Genomic DNA, 19,449 nt, shown 5'->3' on the forward strand with positions numbered 1-19,449 from the left:
TACCACTTCCACACGGATAGGGAGGATAACTATTAACAGTTATTTAACCTTTAACATGAACATTAATCAAACCTAATAATTTTTTCTGGGTACATGATACCATACAGCATCCATATCAAACTTGCGCGGGCCGCAAACTTTCATATCAAGGCGGGGGCCTCAAACTAGTGTCCTGCGGGCCAAATGTGGCCCGCGTGTTTGAGACCCCTGCAGTAGTCTGACTCAATGTCTCATCTTAGATCAGTGCTTCTCAAACACTGGCGCGGGGCCTCCTGGGGGGGTGTTTTAAGTCCAAGTTTGAAACAAATTTACAGTGCTGAACTTGTAATACGACTCTCAAATACGTTTGTATGCTCTCCGTTTTTTGCATTTTCCTGCTTTCAGTTTCAGGTTCAGTCTGTATAGTACGGATAAAATGACTAAATATTATTGGTTTCTCTAGTTTTTCAATACGGGTTTGTGTGAAGAAAAAAAATGTTCCTTGGGAGGGCATGACAGAAAATAAGTGAGAAGCAATGTCTTAAGATAGAAGACTAAAATCATCAGCAACAGCAAATTAACACTGAAAAAGTAGAGTAGCTAAAAAAAAAAAATACAAGCTATACAATTAAAAACAGCAACATTATAACTCCCCATAATGCATTATACCCAAATGGCCATTGTCCAATGTTTCTCACTGACTATAATTAGTAATAATTCTTAAGTATAGGAGATGTCAAGAAATTAGAACATGGTCAATAAGTCGCCCCACCGCTGTAGGGGTTCAGCTGCAGTTTTAGCGGCAATTACGGTAACTTTGTCTTTATCCTGGGGTTGAATTTCCAAAATGAAGAAGGTAATAAAAATTCTATACTACTTATAGGTACTAAAGGCCTAAAATTGACTTCTTGCTTGGAAGTTTCAACACCTTAGGGAACCTTTAATAAGGTGTAAAAATACAATGTAACAATGGCCTTTGTCTGAAAGGACGCTCAGGTTACATAGAGCATGTGATTCGAGGCAGAAGGTGCGGTAGTAGCAATCCTGAATTATTTAAAAAGAGACTTTGAGGCGTTGCAAAAGTGAGGTAAACAGTGATTAAATGCAACGTATCACCTGTTAAAACATGTTAAAAATACAGTGGAACGCCCTTAAGTTATACCAACATTTAAAGTCAAAACATTATTGTATGCGACACCGGATGTCGCGGGTCTTCAGGAACTCTGACCTCAAGAGAGAATCTTAAAAACTCCACAAGGTTATTTTGCAAAGAGGAAAAGCACAATTGCGACCGCAGAAGCAGAAATGGAAGTGGTTGCGCCGCAGCCGTTGCATCGTGGCAAAACGGGTGCACGCACCTCTGTCCTGGCTGCTCAGTATAATAGGGCAAAGTCAGCATTGTACAGTATACAAACACATAACATTATAGCGACCTACTGTCCTATTTATTGTGTATAAAACTAAGACAGTAACAACATCAATTTAGAAGTTACAGTATATTAGTCTGGGCAGTGTGGGAGAAAGTCATTGCACGCAAAATGGTGCGTTCAAGGACTGCCGAATAAAGTGGGACAAACAACAAATCCATTCAAAAACTATGGGATTTTAACTGTATATTGTTCTTTTTCAAGTAAAATGATTTACAAGTTGCTGTATGGTATCATGTACCCAGAAAAAATTATTACGTTTGATTAATGTTCATGTCAAAGGTTAAATAACTGTTAATAGTTATCCTCCCTATCCGTGTGGAAGTGGTAAGTTTTTGGCTATTTAAGTTTCAAGGAAATAACTTGAAGGCTACCGTTTAGGTCGCTAGCTCTCTAGTTTGCGAGTTAGCATGCGTCTCAAGACCCTGCAGTTGCGCAATATGTTGTAAATAAAAAAGTATAAATGTCACTATAGTCGTGTTTTGTCATGTCTACAGGGCTCTAATAATGCTTTGTTCATTTTAATCTGAAAAAAATAATTTGTCTACCCACCAACTAAATGTGGTTTCTTAAGTTTTTATTATTTGCCGTTTTATTATTATTATTATTATTATTATTATATTTATTTATTACTGATTGATTGATTTTCTTTATTCTTGATTTGTTTATTTTTCATCTTATTTTGTGTAGAAAAATAAAAAGTAAGATATTTGAGAACGGTGGAATGTTTTATCAGAGCTTTTCTTGTAGAAAATTGGAACCAAAGCGAAGTTTTTAAATTTTTTTTGTTTTTAATAAATGCGTTTTTTTTTTGTTTTTTTTGGAAAACCTGATGTGGCCCAGTCTCACCCAGACCCGAGCTCCAGTGGCCCCCCAAGTAAATCGAGTTTGAGACCCCTGGTCTAGTGCCTGTCTCACCGAACAATTACTGACACCTAGTGGCCAATGTAGAATACAGTACTCCATTCATAATCACAATGATTCTTCTGCCTTGTATTTACGTTTTATTACATTTAGTTAGTTCATTTAGTCTTTTTTATGCTTGAAAATGCTCAACTTATGCCAAGAATAAGTCCAATTTACTTAAATAATGTGTGCATATTTTTTACCAATATTTTTACCTATATTTTTTTTTACCTAATAGGCTGTATTCAACCATGGAATAGTGATCGTTTAATTATTTTTTTTTAAAAAAAAACATTATAGAGGGAGTGAGTGCCTTGATTTGATGAAAAAATAAAATAACATGATGACAAAATATGGGGAATATTATTTGACAGATTTACCACCATTTAAAGACTGATAGAGGTTCAAACGGAGCGTCTATGTAGCTGATTCATCATGCTACGCCGCCATAAACGGGGGTTTTGGACTCCTGAGATTTCGTGTGGGAAAAAATATGCATATGTAATATTTTGACAGCTGTTTTTTGCAATAACTTTGAGTGTGATTTTTTTTTCTTTTACACCAAACACTGTAGAAAAAACAATGCATGAAAATCAATGTTGCTTCTAATCATTGACCCACATCAGGCCCTAATATTATAGATCCCCACACCCCCCCCAAAAAAAATCTAAAAATATGGATATATACAGTAAACCTCGGATATATTGGATTCAATTGTTCCCACTGGTTTTGTCCGATATAAGCGAAATCCGTTATATGCGTATACCGGAAAATGTCCGTTTTACGCATATATCGGATTTATATCCGGTATATGCGTAAATCGGATTTTATCCGTTATAAAAAGGCACTTCCTTGACTATGTTTCCAATGTACCTGGACGCGCAGGCAACGCTGCAAACGCTGCAAATGACGTCGTATAGCGGCCTGTCACGATTCGGCGAATCGGAGCGCCACGATGCGGCCATCCGATATATGCGAGGGAAATTTAATGGAAATGCATTGGAACGGGACTGGAGATTTTGTCCGAAATAGGCGAAATCCGTTATAAAAAATCCGATATATGCAATGAATTTTTATTGGAAATGCATTACAGAAAAATTGGTTCTTTTTTATCTGTCCGTTGTGAGCGAATTTCCGATATATCCGAGTCCGATATATCCGAGGTTTACTGTAGTATGTTATATAACATGTACAATAACTACAAGGTTAAAACAAACAACATGGTAACATAATTAGTTGAACATTTAAAGCTGTATACGACACATGACTACACACAATATGCAAATAAGAAGAGTGATTTCATACGAACCAATAAAGGTCTGCTGCGTCTGTGCATTGGCTCCTATGCGCGGGGAGCACGTGTGTGGATAGCTGGATCCATTGGCACCCATCCTCACGTCTCTTTCACTTGCTACGTGGGGGTCTCCCCTCTTGCTGAGTCATTCTGCTCAGGCGACTGCGCTCCCCTTCACTCATCAGTTGCGTGTCTGCCGCGGATCATCTGAAGTGTTCCCACAGCCCCGGGTCCTGCCTGCCATGCCGGCAACGACGTCTGGGAGAAGGACGATGAGAGAGGCGGCAGTGAATAAGGGAGAGAGAGAGACGCTCGAAACCCATGACAATGATTGAGTTTAAGAAGTTGCAGCGTAACCATTCACAGGGGATAACGCCATAACGAACTGACAGTTTAAACAGATAAGAAAAAGGGCTACAGTCATCAATGGCTGGGAGCTTGAACAAAGGGATGTGTAATATAATCTAGAACGCTCCTTCAGTTCCATTGATTTCTTCTAATGCTAAAAATAACAAAAAAAAATGCTTTTTTTCAAAAAGCATGACAGGCCTCATTGTAAGTGTTGAATCCTCTAGCTACGGGGGTCAACAGCAAAATCAAAAGCAGGCACTTGGCGGGGGTTTCTGAGTCAGGCGTGAAAACACAACACAAATAATGTGGTTAAAACAAACAACCCCGACCCCCCCATCGTTGTTTTTTCTGCATATGTGTCCTTTTCGTTTGTTTGGTGCGACAAATTGAATGAACTAAAGACAACCATTTAACAACAGCAGACATTTAACTATGTACAAGGAGGACAAACATAGCTGGAAGAGACACAATTAGTACTTCTTTCAGTACATTAGGGTTGGATGACAATGGTAATGGTAATGGTTTAATTTCATTTGAACATGCATCAGATTACAGTTGAATGCATCACATAATCAGTTCACAGTTCCACATGTCCAAAAGGAGTAGGAAGAAGCAAAGCTTATTAAATCCTAACCCTCCATCTGGTACTTTTACAATCAGTAACTGTTACATTTGTTAACTTCCTGCTTTCTTAATATAATTTAAGTTAAAAAAAAATTTTTTTTCATGTTTTTAATTTTGTTTTAATTATTTTAATGGTTTAATTTCATTTGAACATGCATCAGATTACAATTGAATGCATCACATAATCAATTCACAGTTCCACATGTCCAAAAGGAGTAGGAAGAAGCAAAGCTTATTAAATCCTACCCCTCCATCTGGTACTTTTACAATCAGTAACTGTTACATGTGTTCACTTCCTGCTTTCCTAATATAATTTAAGTTGTTTTTTTTAATTGTTTTTAATTTTGTTTTAATTATTTTAATTTTAAGTTTTTTATTTTTTTATTTTATTACATTTTTTTGTCACGTACCAAAGTACGAGGTGATATGAGCATCCAATGACATAATGGGTACCATAGTAAGTGTCAATATAGTGATATATATATATATATATATATATATATATATATATATAGCACATCATGACTGGTTCAAGACTCTTCATCCTTGTATTTAGCAAACATCAACTGCTTGTATTGTTTCTTGAATTGGCTCATCGTTGTGCATTGTTTGAGGTCCTTACTCAATCCATTCCATAGTTTGATTCCACATACTGAAATGCTATGGCTAGCATAACGTAGTCCTAGCATAGAAGTGTTTCAAATGTAGTTCTTAGATCCTGAGATCACAATCACTTTTATCCTCATCAATGTTAAATCGTATTGGCATACGTGAAACAGTGCTGTGGCATTTTAGCCAGTTTGCCAGGGCTGTATGTATAAAAGATATGTTTTACGAATACATAAAAATTGCCAGAATTTTTTGTTTGGCACAAATAAAGTACTTTCATTCATTCATTCATTTTCTACCGCTTTTTCCTCACAAGGGTCGCGGGGGTGCTGGAGCCTATCCTAGTTGTCTTCGGGCGAGAGGCGGGGTACACCCTGGACTGGTGGCCAGCCAATCACAGGGCACATATAGACAAACAACCATTCACACTCACATTCATACCTATGGACAATTTGGAGTCGCCAATTAACCTAGCATGTTTTTGGAATGTGGGAGGAAACCGGAGTACCCGGAGAAAACCCACGCATGCACGGGGAGAACATGCAAACTCCACACAGAGATGGCCGAGGGTGGAATTGAACCCTGGTCTCCTAGTTGTGAGGTCTGCGCGCTAACCACTAGACCGCCGTGCCACCCAAATAAAGTACCTAAGGCCTTTAATTTTCTCATAAATCAACGATTTGCATTATAATCCGGTGCGCTTGATGTGTGCACTGTGTCCCAAAATCGGGAAAAAAAAAATGTTTTGCTACTTTGGTAAGCGCATCGCTTCATTGGCGGTTGGATCATTATTGTCTGACACAGCAATCAGAGAACAATACGTAATATGTACAGTACATGTGAAGTGTGAGAGCGATGGATGAAAGACGGCGAACGCCACCATATGTGAATGGATTGCGGGTGCTTGAGCTAAAGTATTTGCATTAACTGTTGTTCGAGCTTTAGCAAAAGCCGGCATCGTTGCTGAACAGCCACCACAGCAGCGGTACGACCAACGGTGGCAGTCTACCTTCCCAGCCCACCACCGCAGCTTCAAAAAAAAAAATAAAAAATCCTATGGGAAACCCTGATTGTATGATCGCCTGTAGTGCATATTCACCACTGGAAGTCTTCAACAAAAACATTGGTTGATCTTTATTTCATTACTCTGCTTTAAATATCTTCACAGGGAATTCATTTGGATAAAATTAGAAACTGGATTTGAATACGGAGGGGAGGGGAGAGGAAGCCCGTGAGATTATTATATATTTATATGCAGTCTTGTTTACCAACGAGGGTGGTAGTGGTGCTCAAAAAAGGTGGATAAAACAAAGCAAGCAAAAAAAAAAAAAAAAGAAAAATATTCAACACTGCCAAGCTTTAAGTCACAGAAACGAGTGAACCAAATTGAATTTCCGCTGCGGTGCACAAGAGATGTTAAGAGCACAGTCGAGCGCGGCCGCTGCTCTTCAGAGGGACTTGGCTCACGCCATTAAACAAAAAGCATCCCCCTGACACTTTCTATTAAACTAAGAATTAAGACACATTTTTTTTTGCATTAAAGCCTGGAACAGTCTTGTTGCTGCGCTGAGCTATGACTGAGAGGTAGACACGAGGAGGGGGGTTTAGAGGCAGAGCCGGACTCCAAGTTCCTAATGAGAGGTGACAGCAGACACTCCCAGCCCCCCCCTCCACACATCTCTTTCTACACACATGGACATATGCAACCTTTCTAGGTGCTCGCCTCTCTGCAGTCATTTGGGTCTTTTCAATAACAATGAGCCATTAGCAGTGTTTTTTTTTTTTTAAAGACCGTTATGCAACAGACCAATTACAAACACAAATACCTAGTACACACAGAGGTGATGTATTAAAATGACAGTCGAGTCACTTTAGCAATAATTTATGTGGATTTTCAGACCGCGCAACAGAAAATGTCTGAGGTGGGTATCGGACTGGATAGGTATCGTACCTTATCACATACAGTAAACCTCGGATATATCGGATTCGATTGTTCCCACTGGTTTTGTCCGATATAAGCGAAATCCGTTATATGCGTATACCGGAAAATGTCCGTTTTACGCATATATCGGATTTATATCCGGTATATGCGTAAATCGGATTTTATCCGTTATAAAAAGGCACTTCCTTGACTATGTTTCCAATGTACCTGGACGCTGCAAATGACGTTGTATAGCGGCCTGTCACGATTCGGCGAATCGGAGCGCCACGATGCGGCCATCCGATATATGCGAGGGAAATTTAATGGAAATGCATTGGAACGGGACTGGAGATTTTGTCCGAAATAGGCGAAATCCGTTATAAAAAATCCAATATATGCAATGAATTTTTATTGGAAATGCATTACAGAAAAATTGGTTCTTTTTTATCTGTCCGTTGTGAGCGAATTTCCGATATATCCGAGTCCGATAAATCCGAGGTTTACTGTACTACAGTATTAATTGGCCCTGTACCCTAGAAACCGCCCATAAATGATACGGGAAAAGGCCGAAATGATACTGAGTCAAAGCCCAGGGCAGTGATACTGATAAAATATAGAGTTTAACCATGTCCAGTATCAGTCCCCGTATCAGCCCACTGCTCTGGTATCGTGCCCGTGAAACAACCAATCAGAGAACAGCGCACGAGCGTGAACACACAGCGTTTGTTTTGCTGCCGTTTGTGTTCTGTCAACATGTCAGCGGTTGACACTCCCGGTGAAAGACAAATAGAGAAAATAGCAAACAGAATATTAGAAATGGAACGTTTTATCACCATTAACGAGGAGGACACTCTTGAAATGATCGGAAAACAACTAAAAATGCAAATACAGTAAACCTCGGATATATCGGAAATTCGCTCACAACGGACAGATAAAAAAGAACCAATTTTTCTGTAATGCATTTCCAATAAAAATTCATTGCATATATCGGATTTTTTATAACAAATTTCGCCTATTTCGGACAAAATCTCCAGTCCCGTTCCAATGCATTTCCATTAAATTTCCCTCGCATATATCGGATGGCCGCATCGTGGCGCTCCGATTCGCGGAATCGTGACAGGCCGCTATACGACGTCATTTGCAGCGTTTGCAGCAATTGACTTCTCCCCAAGCGAGTCTAAGCTTTTCATTGTGTGGTGTCAAACTCATGCCGTGGAGGGCTAAGACATTGCATGGTTTTTTTCCCCGACGGTCACTAAAGCAGGTTATTTTAATGATCAGCACCTCCTTCAATTTGAGGGAAGGAGCTCATTGATGAAGTCACCTGCTGGGGAAACTGATTGGAGAGGAAAAACCTGCGGTGTCTCGGACCTCCGTGATTGGCGATACATTCAATAATTGCTAACATTAGCGGCCAATCTTAGCCAAACTGCTATCATTAGCCCACAACAAATTTAACTAGTGTGTACGTTATGTTGAGTGGAGTTTACATCCTCCATTGCTGTAACTAGCTTGCACTTGGGCGGCGCCATCTTCAAACATCAGATCAAATCCAGTCTATATAGATACGAACAATATGCTTGTTTATTTTTAATATCAGGGTTAAAAGAAATAACAAAACCACTCATTCTGTTGTGCCGGAGACTCCCGAGTGAAATTGTCTGTTTTCAAAAAGTAATACCGAGGTGATTTATTCTTGCAGAGGCAAATGAGTTGCTGCCAAAAGGAACAAATGGATTTATGGATTAGTCCCAATCAGTGGGAGAGCCACAAAATAAAATGTAGCTTAAGAGAGTTAAATGTCAAACATTTAGTGCATCCCTGCTGCAAAAACCGAGTCACACCGTGAATCCTCTTAAAGTCCTCTAAAGACCTAAAAAGTGTGTTTACAGTTTGACGGTCGTTGTCCTCGTCATCGCCGCTACACACCTGTAAAAGTTAATCATTGAAATGCTCACTAAGCTGCAGTCGCTTTGGTTAAAATCCAAATTGGATGGCCTCATTCGTTGCATTTCGCCAAGCATTTGTTTTTCTATTCTTTTAGGACACGGTAGCCGCCACGAAGCCCCTGCAACAGTGTTATAAATAGATAGCAACCAAGCTTATTTTTCAAGAGCTTATAGACCGTTTGACACTTGATACAATCACGGGCACCCTAAAAGAATCATAATAAGCGGCGCAGGAAGCAGTAAGCAGAAACCAACACTCTGTCACCGTGACCTCTATGGTATTGATGTCTAGACACAGATACAAAAGCAAAAAAAAAAAAAAAAAACACTCAAAAAGAAATCCTCCTCTAAGAAATAACAACAATGATGGATTACCAGATCCGCAAAATTCTATGACTATCCAATATTAGTGATATTAGTATCAAAAGGTACCATGGTATTGTAGGCACTATCTATAATTTCCGTGTTAACAAAATGGCTGAATTGGCCAATAAAAACAGATGGTACTGTTAAACACGGGTGAATGCAATGTGTGAATGAAATGCTAATAAATAACAGATGTCATATATCACATTCAACAATGCATTATTTAAAGGCGTGGCGAAGAGGACACAATTGCAACACCGCCATAACTGCGAGCTACAGTGCTAACACTACAGTCACATTTTAACAACATCATGCTAGCTTAGCCTACTCGGCTTCATAAAAACCCAGAACTTCAAAACAAACCGTTTGAGTGCAGCATGGCTTGTGCAGGCGGATTTCAGACAATAGATAAAAGTTTGTTGGTCATAAATAGGCTCTAAAGACACATATTACTGTTAAAACATTATTTTAAAAGTATTTTGCCCCATAATTTAGGACATTAGATAGTATCTTGACATTTATGAAGTAAAATGAAGTACGTTAAAACAAGCAGAGGTGCTGTTGAGTCATTCTCAAGTAATTAGCAATCTAAAGAATAACACACGGCCTTCTAATAAGATAATAATAATAATAATAATAATAATAATAATAATAATAAGCATTAATCTGCTCAACACAACACTGACAGGAGTTTAAGAACAATCAAGGAGAGGTTCTCCCATCCCATTAAAAAAATATATAATCTACCAATTCAACTAAAACCTTCCCTAGCAATGGAACATTGTATGAAATCATATGGTAATGGTTTAACTTCATTTGAACATGCATCAGATTACAATTGAACGCATCACATAATCAGTTCACAGTTCCACATGTCCAAAAGGAGTAGGAAGAAGCAAAGCTTATTAAATCCTACCCCTCCATCTGGTACTTTTACAATCAGTAACTGTTACATTTGTTCACTTCCTGCTTTCTATAATACAGTTTAAGTTTTTTTTTTTTAAATAATGCACCTTGTACCGAAGTACGAGGTGATATGACCATCCAATGACATAATGTGTACCATAGTAAGTGTCAATATAGTGATATATATATATAGCACATCATGACTGGTTCAAGACTCTTCATCCTTGTATTTAGCAAACATCAACTGCTTGTATTGTTTCTTGAATTGGCTCATCGTTGTGCATTCCATAGTTTGATTCCACATACTGAAATGCTATGGCTAGCATAACGTAGTCCTAGCATAGAAGTGTTTCAAATGTACTTGATCATATTTCTCCTCTCTTGTAGAGAAGTATTGGATGACATTTTTAGGTAATTGATTATTTTTTTTTAGCCTTATGCATTATTTTAGCTGTTTGAAGATGAACTATATCAGCAAGTTGAAGTATTTGTGATTTTAGAAATAAGGAGTTAGTATGTTATCGTCGATGGTGACGTTTAATTCATAGCAGAGACATAGCAGATTATGCATCTCTGCCAATCAGGTCAGTTCGGTGTGACAGCAAATTGGGCCATCTGACTGATGGCAGGCTCCGTCGTCATAAGAGCTACAGGAAACGGCAGGAATTAGAACTGGCTAGAATAAACACACAGACAGACAGACACGCACACACACACATACACACACACACACACACAGACAAGCAGAGAGAAACAAATGTGATGTGCCCAGAACGATGACTCATGGTGGTCATGGCAGCCTGTGGATTACACAGGGTCAGGCAACACTATGGCGTGCTACACATGAGGATTGTGTCAGCTTATTTCCGTTTTTTTTTTTTTAAACTCCAGGCCACTAGCACACTAAAAAGGGGCGTACTCAACACAAGCCCATTCGTACCATGCCTGACTTGGAAGTTCTGCGCCAGGGTTGAGCATGTGGCGTGCAATTCTCTGCCAAAAAACGCTCGGTCCGCCGTTCTGCGGTGAGTCATCCGACTGAGCAACCGTGACACTGGTCGACTATTTAGCTCGTTAGCTTCCTTCGCCGCTGTCAACAATGGGGACTAAAGACAGACGGACAGTGTTATTGTAGCTGGAGCTAATAATCCAATTTATTGCAAATGCTGATGCAAAAATCAGAGGCGAAGGTTCTTTGCGGTTCTTTACGGTCATGGCTCATGACCTTACAAACACATCCTGCCAGTTAGCATCTCGCTAATGAATGGCAGCACATTTTGAGTGACTTGTTTATGCATCTTGGTAAACTCGTGTGACTCATGTTTATCTGGTTATTTCCGCCCAAAAAAGAAACATTGAAAGGCATATTTACTGTATTAGACGTGTGCTGGAATACTGAAAGATTGTCGATTAATTGGGCAATCGATTAAGCATCGATTAATTGTTGCAGCTGTAAAACCATCACTTCAGCTCACTCGGATTTCATAGTTAAATAATAGAGAAACTGATAATATTTGTTAATTTATCTGTACTGTACAGACTGAGTGTTTAGCGCGCGGACCTCACAGCCAGGAGACACAAGTTCAATCCCACACTCGGCCATCTCTGTGTGGAGTTTGCATGTTCTCCCTGTGCATGCGTGGTTTTTCTCTGGTTTTCCTACCACATTCCGAAAACATTCATTCATTCATTTTCTACCGCTTACCCTCACGGGGGGTGCTGGAGCCTATCCCAGCTGTCTTCGGGCAAGAGGCAGGGGTACACCCTGGACTGGTGCCCAACCAATCACAGGGCACATATAGACAAACAACCATTCACACTCACATTCATACCTATGGACAATTTGGAGTCGCTAATTAACCTAGCATGTTTTTGGAATGTGGGAAGAAAACCGGAGTACCCGGAGAAAACCCGCAGCAAACTCCACACAGAGATGGCCGAGGGTGGGATTACATTCTGAAAACATGCTAGGTTAATTAGCGACTCCAAATTGTCCATAGGTATGAATGTGAGTGTGAATGGTTGTTTGTCTATATGTGCCCTGTGATTGGCTGGCCACCAGTCCAGGGTGTACCCCGCCTCTCGCTTGAAGACAGCTGGGATAGGCTCCAGCACCCTAGCGACCCTCATGAGGGTGAATGAATGAATGAATGAATGAATGTACAGACTAAAAATGCAACAAAATGGAGATCATACAATCATATTCAAAAGTCAAATTGCATGTTGAGTACTACAAATGTGTACATGTTGGTAGGTCTGCATTGAAATGAAAACCTGACAGTTCCCCCTGAGAGAAGCACTGCTTTTAAATGCAAGTATACGCTTGCAAGCAAACACAAGTCACGGACTTCTGAACATATAATTCCAATAATTACACATCATTACGAGGCTGGAAAACCGCTGACACAAACGCCTCACCTGGCCATACAGAGAACCTTGACGCCGACATGTCATTTTGGGCGCACCCTCACTCAATAACAAGGAAAAAAAACAGCTTGACAGCATACTGAATATTGGGTATTATCACTATGTGTGCACAGATTTTATACACATAACAGCAACAAAACTAACACAAAAATAATTCCCAAATATGGTGAAGTTTCTTCAGCTGTGAAATACACCATCATAAAGCAATAAACTGTTATCAGCAGGTTGAAATATAATATAATCCGACAAGATATATTGTAATTCTGTTAACATAGCAACGCGTATACTGAACCACAAAGTAGCAACGCATATCGTAGTAAGGAATTAAGCACAAAAAAACAAACAAAACAATACATTTAAGTCAGCTAAAATGAATGGTTTGGTTAGCTGTGGCTTTGTTAGCTTAACGTCAAAGCTTGGCTACCGTGAGGAGGAGGAGGAGTAAAAGGGGGGGGGATATATGGCTTCTCAGCGGAATTCTCGCTTAAAAAAAGTGCTTTGGTGGCAAAAAACATTCATAACCAGCTTGGTAAAATGTATAAATATTAAAAGAAAACGTACAAAACGAAAGGGAATCCCATTTACTGCGGCTGTGTAATTAGTAGCATTTTGTCGATGAGGAGGCTAAAGGTAAGCTAGTACCTTGTACTTCACTCAAATGTACCGCAAAGCACGGCGCCGTGTAACCGTTACAATATAAATAGTATATATATATATTTTTTTACCTTTTTACTGCGTGGATGGTCGTCGTCGTGGGTGATATATATCTTTATCTTTATCGCCTCTTACTAAAAGCAGCACTCCGACACAAGTTGTCCGTGGCTGAGGGGGGGAGAGAGAGAGAAAAAAATTGCAGCTCAACACCTTCTTTTTCCAACTCTGCTCGTTACGCACGACTCGACGTCAGCGTCTGCATTTCATCTCCGGTCTTCCACTTGCAACGACTTTTTTTAGTCAAGCGCTGATATTAACCGAGACTAATAAGTCATCCTGGTTGGTTTTGTTCTCATTTTTTTTTTGCATGGCATTTTCTCCGGAGTAGCTCAACGCCTTCTTGGGTGGTTGTTATGGCCCAATCGCTGCCCTTTTTCAAGCAAAACCATAACATCAAGTACAGCTTCCTGGTTTGGGTTTCAAAATAAAAGCACATCTATAGCTATTGTCTGGGAGACGCGAAAACGCGTCTATTATTGAATGGGCTTAAAAATAAAATTAGAGATTGAAGAAAATATGTTTTTTAAAAACGGGGAATAGACAGTTACTCAACACGGTTTCGTTTTATTTTATCTTGTAACTCACTCGACTTCCTGTATTTTGTCCACCTTGACGCATGCATGCACGTAGTCAGTAGGCAGTCAGCACTCACGCAGGTTGCTCAAATATAAAGCAACGCGCGCCCTCTAGCGTATATAGCTCGATAACAATGGTAATTTTACGGTTTAAGTACACATATTTTACTTTGTAATAATACCAAATATATATTTTTTAATTCAGATTAATTGTTAGTGTGAGAGCAAATGTATCTTGTCATTGGAAAAAAATCACAACACTAATACTAATAATATAATTGCATGCAGTTTGATGTATTCAGTTTTAGAATACAGTTTGATATATTCAATTTTAGAATATTTGTGGATTTGATTTGGATTTGTGGAAACAAATTAGCAATATATTTTATTTTTTACAAAACACCTTTTCGTTGTCAAGTCATTTATTGACTGTAGATAGACTTTATAGACTGTAGTTCGTCTGACATCCGGCAGGGTGCGACAAAAACACACAACAAATTATTTTTTCCTTCCAATGCTTTGACGTTGAATATCCAAAATACTTCAACAGTTGGTATTACTCTCTGTATTGGTTCTTCCAATGAGTGCCATCAAACAAATCCGAAACAATCACTATGTATTAAAAGATTTAAGTGAATATAAGTATATATTTTAGACTGTATGTACGGTTAGAGAAAATCCACAATAAATGTGAATTATTACTAAAACAAAAGCTTGACTGCAATAATTACAAGTTGTTACATCCATGTAGATATTTACTGCATACTTTTTTTGTAAATAAAGATTTTTCAACCTTATTGTTTATTTATTCTCAACATGTTACATCCTGCCTCCTCTTCTTGTCTTGATGAGAAATTACCCAGAATATTTATTTACACATGGCTGTGGAACTGGCTCCTCCCAGGAAGAGACTTTTGGGAATTACATAGAAATGTCTCACGGGAAGTGAGAAGGAATGTCAAGAGCAACACTTTGTCCCAGTAGAGGAGAGTGACCTGAGTCTTGCAGAAGGATGTTCTCCATCCTAAAAGCACGTTCACTGAGCAGCTCCACGCTGATGAAAGCGTTCCAGCAAGATTTCAGGCCTATCATTCAGAGTAAACCACCTAAAGACAAGATCGGGACCGTGGTAGGAATCTTTGTTGTTGTTGGAGTAGATTCTATGCAAGTCTCATAACGTTGTGGCCTTATGTGCTATACATGCTTTTAGTGTCGCCTGTATCTTTAATGCTAATGAGCTGTATATCGTTTACATATACACTTTATCTCTGTACTTGTCTAACATAATAGCTGCCATATTTGACGTACTTATAAGCAGTACCTGCTTATTGGCTTGCTTATTAGACTGCTTTTGCACTATTATATAAAATTTGTTAGATTTTCTTTTGTAAAAATAAAATAAAATCAATAAAAAAATATCAAATATTTTTTTTGTAAAAAAAAAACAAATCAATAATTTTTTTAAAAAAAATCAATAAAAAATAAACCATATAAAATGCCCCCCTAAAAACGCCACTGACCATAGCTACTATAGATATGTCAGCTGTAGTGCTAACAATATTCCAGTCATTATTATTACTATTATCATTATTCTTCTTCTGATTATTACTAGTAGTAGGCTAGTATTAGCCTGCTTATTGGCTTGCTTATTAGACTGCTTTTGCCCTATTATATAAAATTTGTTAGATCTTTTTTTGTAAAAATAAAATACAATCAATAAAAAATATAAATAAAAAAATATTTTTTTGGAAAAAAAAATCAATACAAATTTTTTAAAAATTACTAAAAAATATAAAATGTCCCCCTAAAAACGCCACTGACCATAGCTACCATAGATATGTCAGCTACAGTGCTAACAACATCCCGGTCACATTTTAACAGCAATATCATGCTAGGTTAGCCTATTTGCGGAATAATTTGCTACAACAAATGGATGATTTTTTTGTAAAAATAAAATAAAATCAATAAAAAATATCAAAAAAAAATTTGTAAAAAAAACAAATCAATAAAATTTTTCAAAAATCAATAAAAAATAAAACATATGAAATGCCCCCCTAAAAACACCAGACCATAGCTACTATAGATATGTCAGCTATAGTGCTAACAACATTCCAGTCATTATTATTACTATCATCATTATTCTTCTTCTGATTATTACTTGTAGCAGGCTAGTATTAGCCTGGTTATTGGCTTGCTTATTAGACTGCTTTTGCCCTATTATATAAAATTTGTTAGATTTTCTTTGTAAAAATAAAATAAAATCAATAAAAAATATCAAATAATTTTTTGTAAAAAAATCAATAAATTTTTTGTAAAGAATCTATAAAAAATATAAAATTATTTAGGGGGGCTAAAAACGCCACTGACCTTAGTTACCATAGATATGTCAGCTATAGTGCTAACAACATTCCAGTCATTATTATTACTATCATCATTCTTCTTCTTCTGATTATTACTAGTAGTAGGCTAGTATTAGCCTGCTTATTGGCTTGCTTATTAGACTGCTTTTGCCCTATTTAAAAATAAAATTTGTTAGATTTTTTTTGGTAAAAATAAAATAAAATCAATAAAAAATATCAAATACTTTTTTGTAAAAAAATATTTTTTTTAAAAATAAAAATCAATAAAAAATATAAAATTATTTAGGGGGGGCTAAAAACGCCACTGACCTTAGCTACCATAGATATGTCAGCTACAATGCTAACAACATTCCGGTCACATTTTAATAGCAATATCATGCTAGGTTAGCCTATTCACTGATGGAAAACAAATGGATGAACCTAAAAAAAATAAAAAATATAAAAAATAGTTGTCAGAGCTTCAGGCTTAATTTTAAGATGTGTAGTGAAGCCTGCTCAGAGGCAGTATCAGGTCCATCCTTGACGTCATGAGAACCAGCAGAGCAACCAAATGAGGAACATGCTTGATTTTTCTCAGTTTTGCAGTCAAAAAGCTTTTTATAACATAATTAATTTTCATAACAGGGGACCTTGAACTCGGAGGCAAACAAACACAAACAAAAGTCAGTCAGTGCACTTTATGGTCCCTGGTGGAAGGAAGTCGAGCGAAATGCGCTCCCTAGCTATCTCACAGAGTGTGTGAGTGGGGGGGGGGGTATGTTTTATTCATCTATTATCCATAAGTCAGTTCGAGGCGAAGGGATCCTGTGATGGAAGTGAAACCTAACGGCCACTTGTTTACGCCGCAATAAATGCGCTAATTTGTCCTCAGGGACCTGCACTAGTCTAGGCCGTGTCAGCGATACAGTACATCCCCGCTTTTTGCACGAGGGTTCCATTCCGGGACCACCAGCCAATGGCAAAAATCCAAAAACTCCTGCTATCTCGATTTTGACATGCTCCTTCGATTTTGGATCAACATTTACAATAAGAGGGACTGTTGAAATGATTGTTTTTCAAATTATTGTTCAATTATTATTATCGTCACAAATTAATGATAATGATGATTGATCACGGGTGGTTAGCGCGCAGACCTCACAGCTAGGAGACCAGGGTTCAATTCCACCCTTGGCCATCTCTGTGTGGAGTTTTGTGTGGTTTTTCTCCGGGTACTCCGGTTTCCTCCCACATTCTAAAAAAACATGCTAGGTTAATTAGCGACTTCAAATTGTCCATAGGTATGAATGTGAGTGTGAATGGTTGTTTGTCTATATGTGCCCTGTGATTGGCTGGCCACCAGTCCAGGGTGTACCCCAACTCTCGCCCCGAAGACAGCTGGGATAGGCTCCAGCACCCCTGCGAAACTCGTGAGGAAAAATGGAAGAAAATGAATGAATGAATAATAAGGGATGAAACAGGCTGTACGGCGGATGAGTGGTTAGTGCACAGGCCTCACAGCTAGGAGACCTGAGTTCAACTCCACCCTCATCCATCTCTGTGTGGAGTTTGCATGTTCTCCCCGTGCATGCGTGGGTTTTCTCCGGGTACTCCGGGTTCCTCCCACATTCCAAAAAAACATGCTAGGTTAATTAGCGACTCCAAATTGTCCATAGGTATGAATGTGAGTGTGAATGGTTGTTTGTCTATATGTGCCCTGTGATTGGCTGGCCACCAGTCCAGGGTGTACCCCGCCTCTTGCCCAAAAGACAGCTGGGATAGACTCCAGCACCCCCGGACCCTCGGTAGAAAATGAATGAATGATCGATCACTCGGAAAACGTTCTCCATCTTCCAGAATCTGCACTTATTCCAGTTGTATTTCCTTGGATTTCTGCTTCCCGGTCTGTTTTAATTGATTCCACGCACGGCCCGCCTCCAGGCACGGCCAATCCACTGTGATTGGTCACTCCAAAAACTACTTCAGTGAGCACTGTGGTTGATTCCATCTCCGTGGACGAACAGCGTATGTAACGTTCATGCACCTGGCGGATATTTCACGTTCATGTTTACAAAACCAGGGCTTGGGGGAGGGCATATCACGCCTACAGCCACGCCCATAAGGAAACCCGCTCCTCTGTGACATCACAGAAGATCAGTTTTGCAACGACATCTGAAACTGAGCGATTTGAACCACCCCAAACGTTCAACACGAGAACATAACATATTAACTCAATTTATAGGTCAGAAACATTGAAAAAAGCATAATAGATCCCCTTTAGATGGAAATATGTATAAACATGAAGACGTCATTATCTGGTATTACATTTCCTATAAATGAAGAATTAATATTGGCTTCTTTTTCCATAGCAATCTGTCTTCGCCATGTGTGTGTTTGCTGTGACGCTCTTGGCCCCAGCCGGATGGATCTTACACCATATTCCACACTACCGCCAAAGACCACCTGCACAACGCTGACTGCTGACCCCCCTTTGGGTCAGGTGGTCTACAAGCATTTTAACAATGACAGTGTATTTTGTCATGTTGCCTTCTTAAACCACCGCAATGGAATTGAAATAAAACAGTCAAGATGTGATTGAAGTGTAGACAATCATCTTTCATTAAAAAGGTTTGGAAGGAATATGACTTTTAGAGGGCTGCACGGTGGATGAGTGGTTAGGACACAAAACCACAGTCCAGTACACAGTGATCAATTATATAATAATCATTATTATATTATTAATTAGCCTATTATTATTACTACCATCATTATTACTCTTCTGATTATTACTACTACTACTACTAGTAGTAGTAGTAGTAATAATCACTACTACTACTACTACTAGTAGTAGTAGTAGTAATAATCACTACTACTACTACTACTAGTAGTAGTAGTAGTAATAATCAGAAGAGTAATAATAAGAGTAGTAGGATAGTAACTTGGTTATTAGCCTGATTTTGCCCTATTATATGAAATTTGTAAGATTTTTTTGGTAAAAATAAATAAATAATGTCAATAAAAAATGTAAAAAAATCAATTAATTCAATCAATTAATTTTAATTAAA

General features: G+C 38.5%; 1 protein-coding gene across 1 annotated transcript in view; it reads right to left on the minus strand.

Moving 5' to 3' along the window:
* Nucleotides 1-13,858, minus strand: part of btbd7 (BTB (POZ) domain containing 7) — a 37,835-nt gene extending 23,977 nt beyond the window's left edge. The window contains exons 1-3 of the mRNA XM_058090732.1: nt 13,654-13,858; nt 13,485-13,581; nt 3,622-3,864 (exon numbers count right to left, since the gene is read on the minus strand). Of these exons, the coding sequence (XP_057946715.1) occupies nt 3,622-3,703 (82 nt within the window). The 5' untranslated portion in view covers nt 3,704-3,864; nt 13,485-13,581; nt 13,654-13,858. The remainder of the gene's footprint in view (nt 1-3,621; nt 3,865-13,484; nt 13,582-13,653) is intronic.
* Nucleotides 13,859-19,449: the final 5,591 nt, after the last annotated feature.

Source organism: Doryrhamphus excisus, chromosome 13, assembly GCF_030265055.1.
Source record: "Doryrhamphus excisus isolate RoL2022-K1 chromosome 13, RoL_Dexc_1.0, whole genome shotgun sequence".
In the NCBI taxonomy this organism is placed as follows: domain Eukaryota; kingdom Metazoa; phylum Chordata; class Actinopteri; order Syngnathiformes; family Syngnathidae; genus Doryrhamphus; species Doryrhamphus excisus.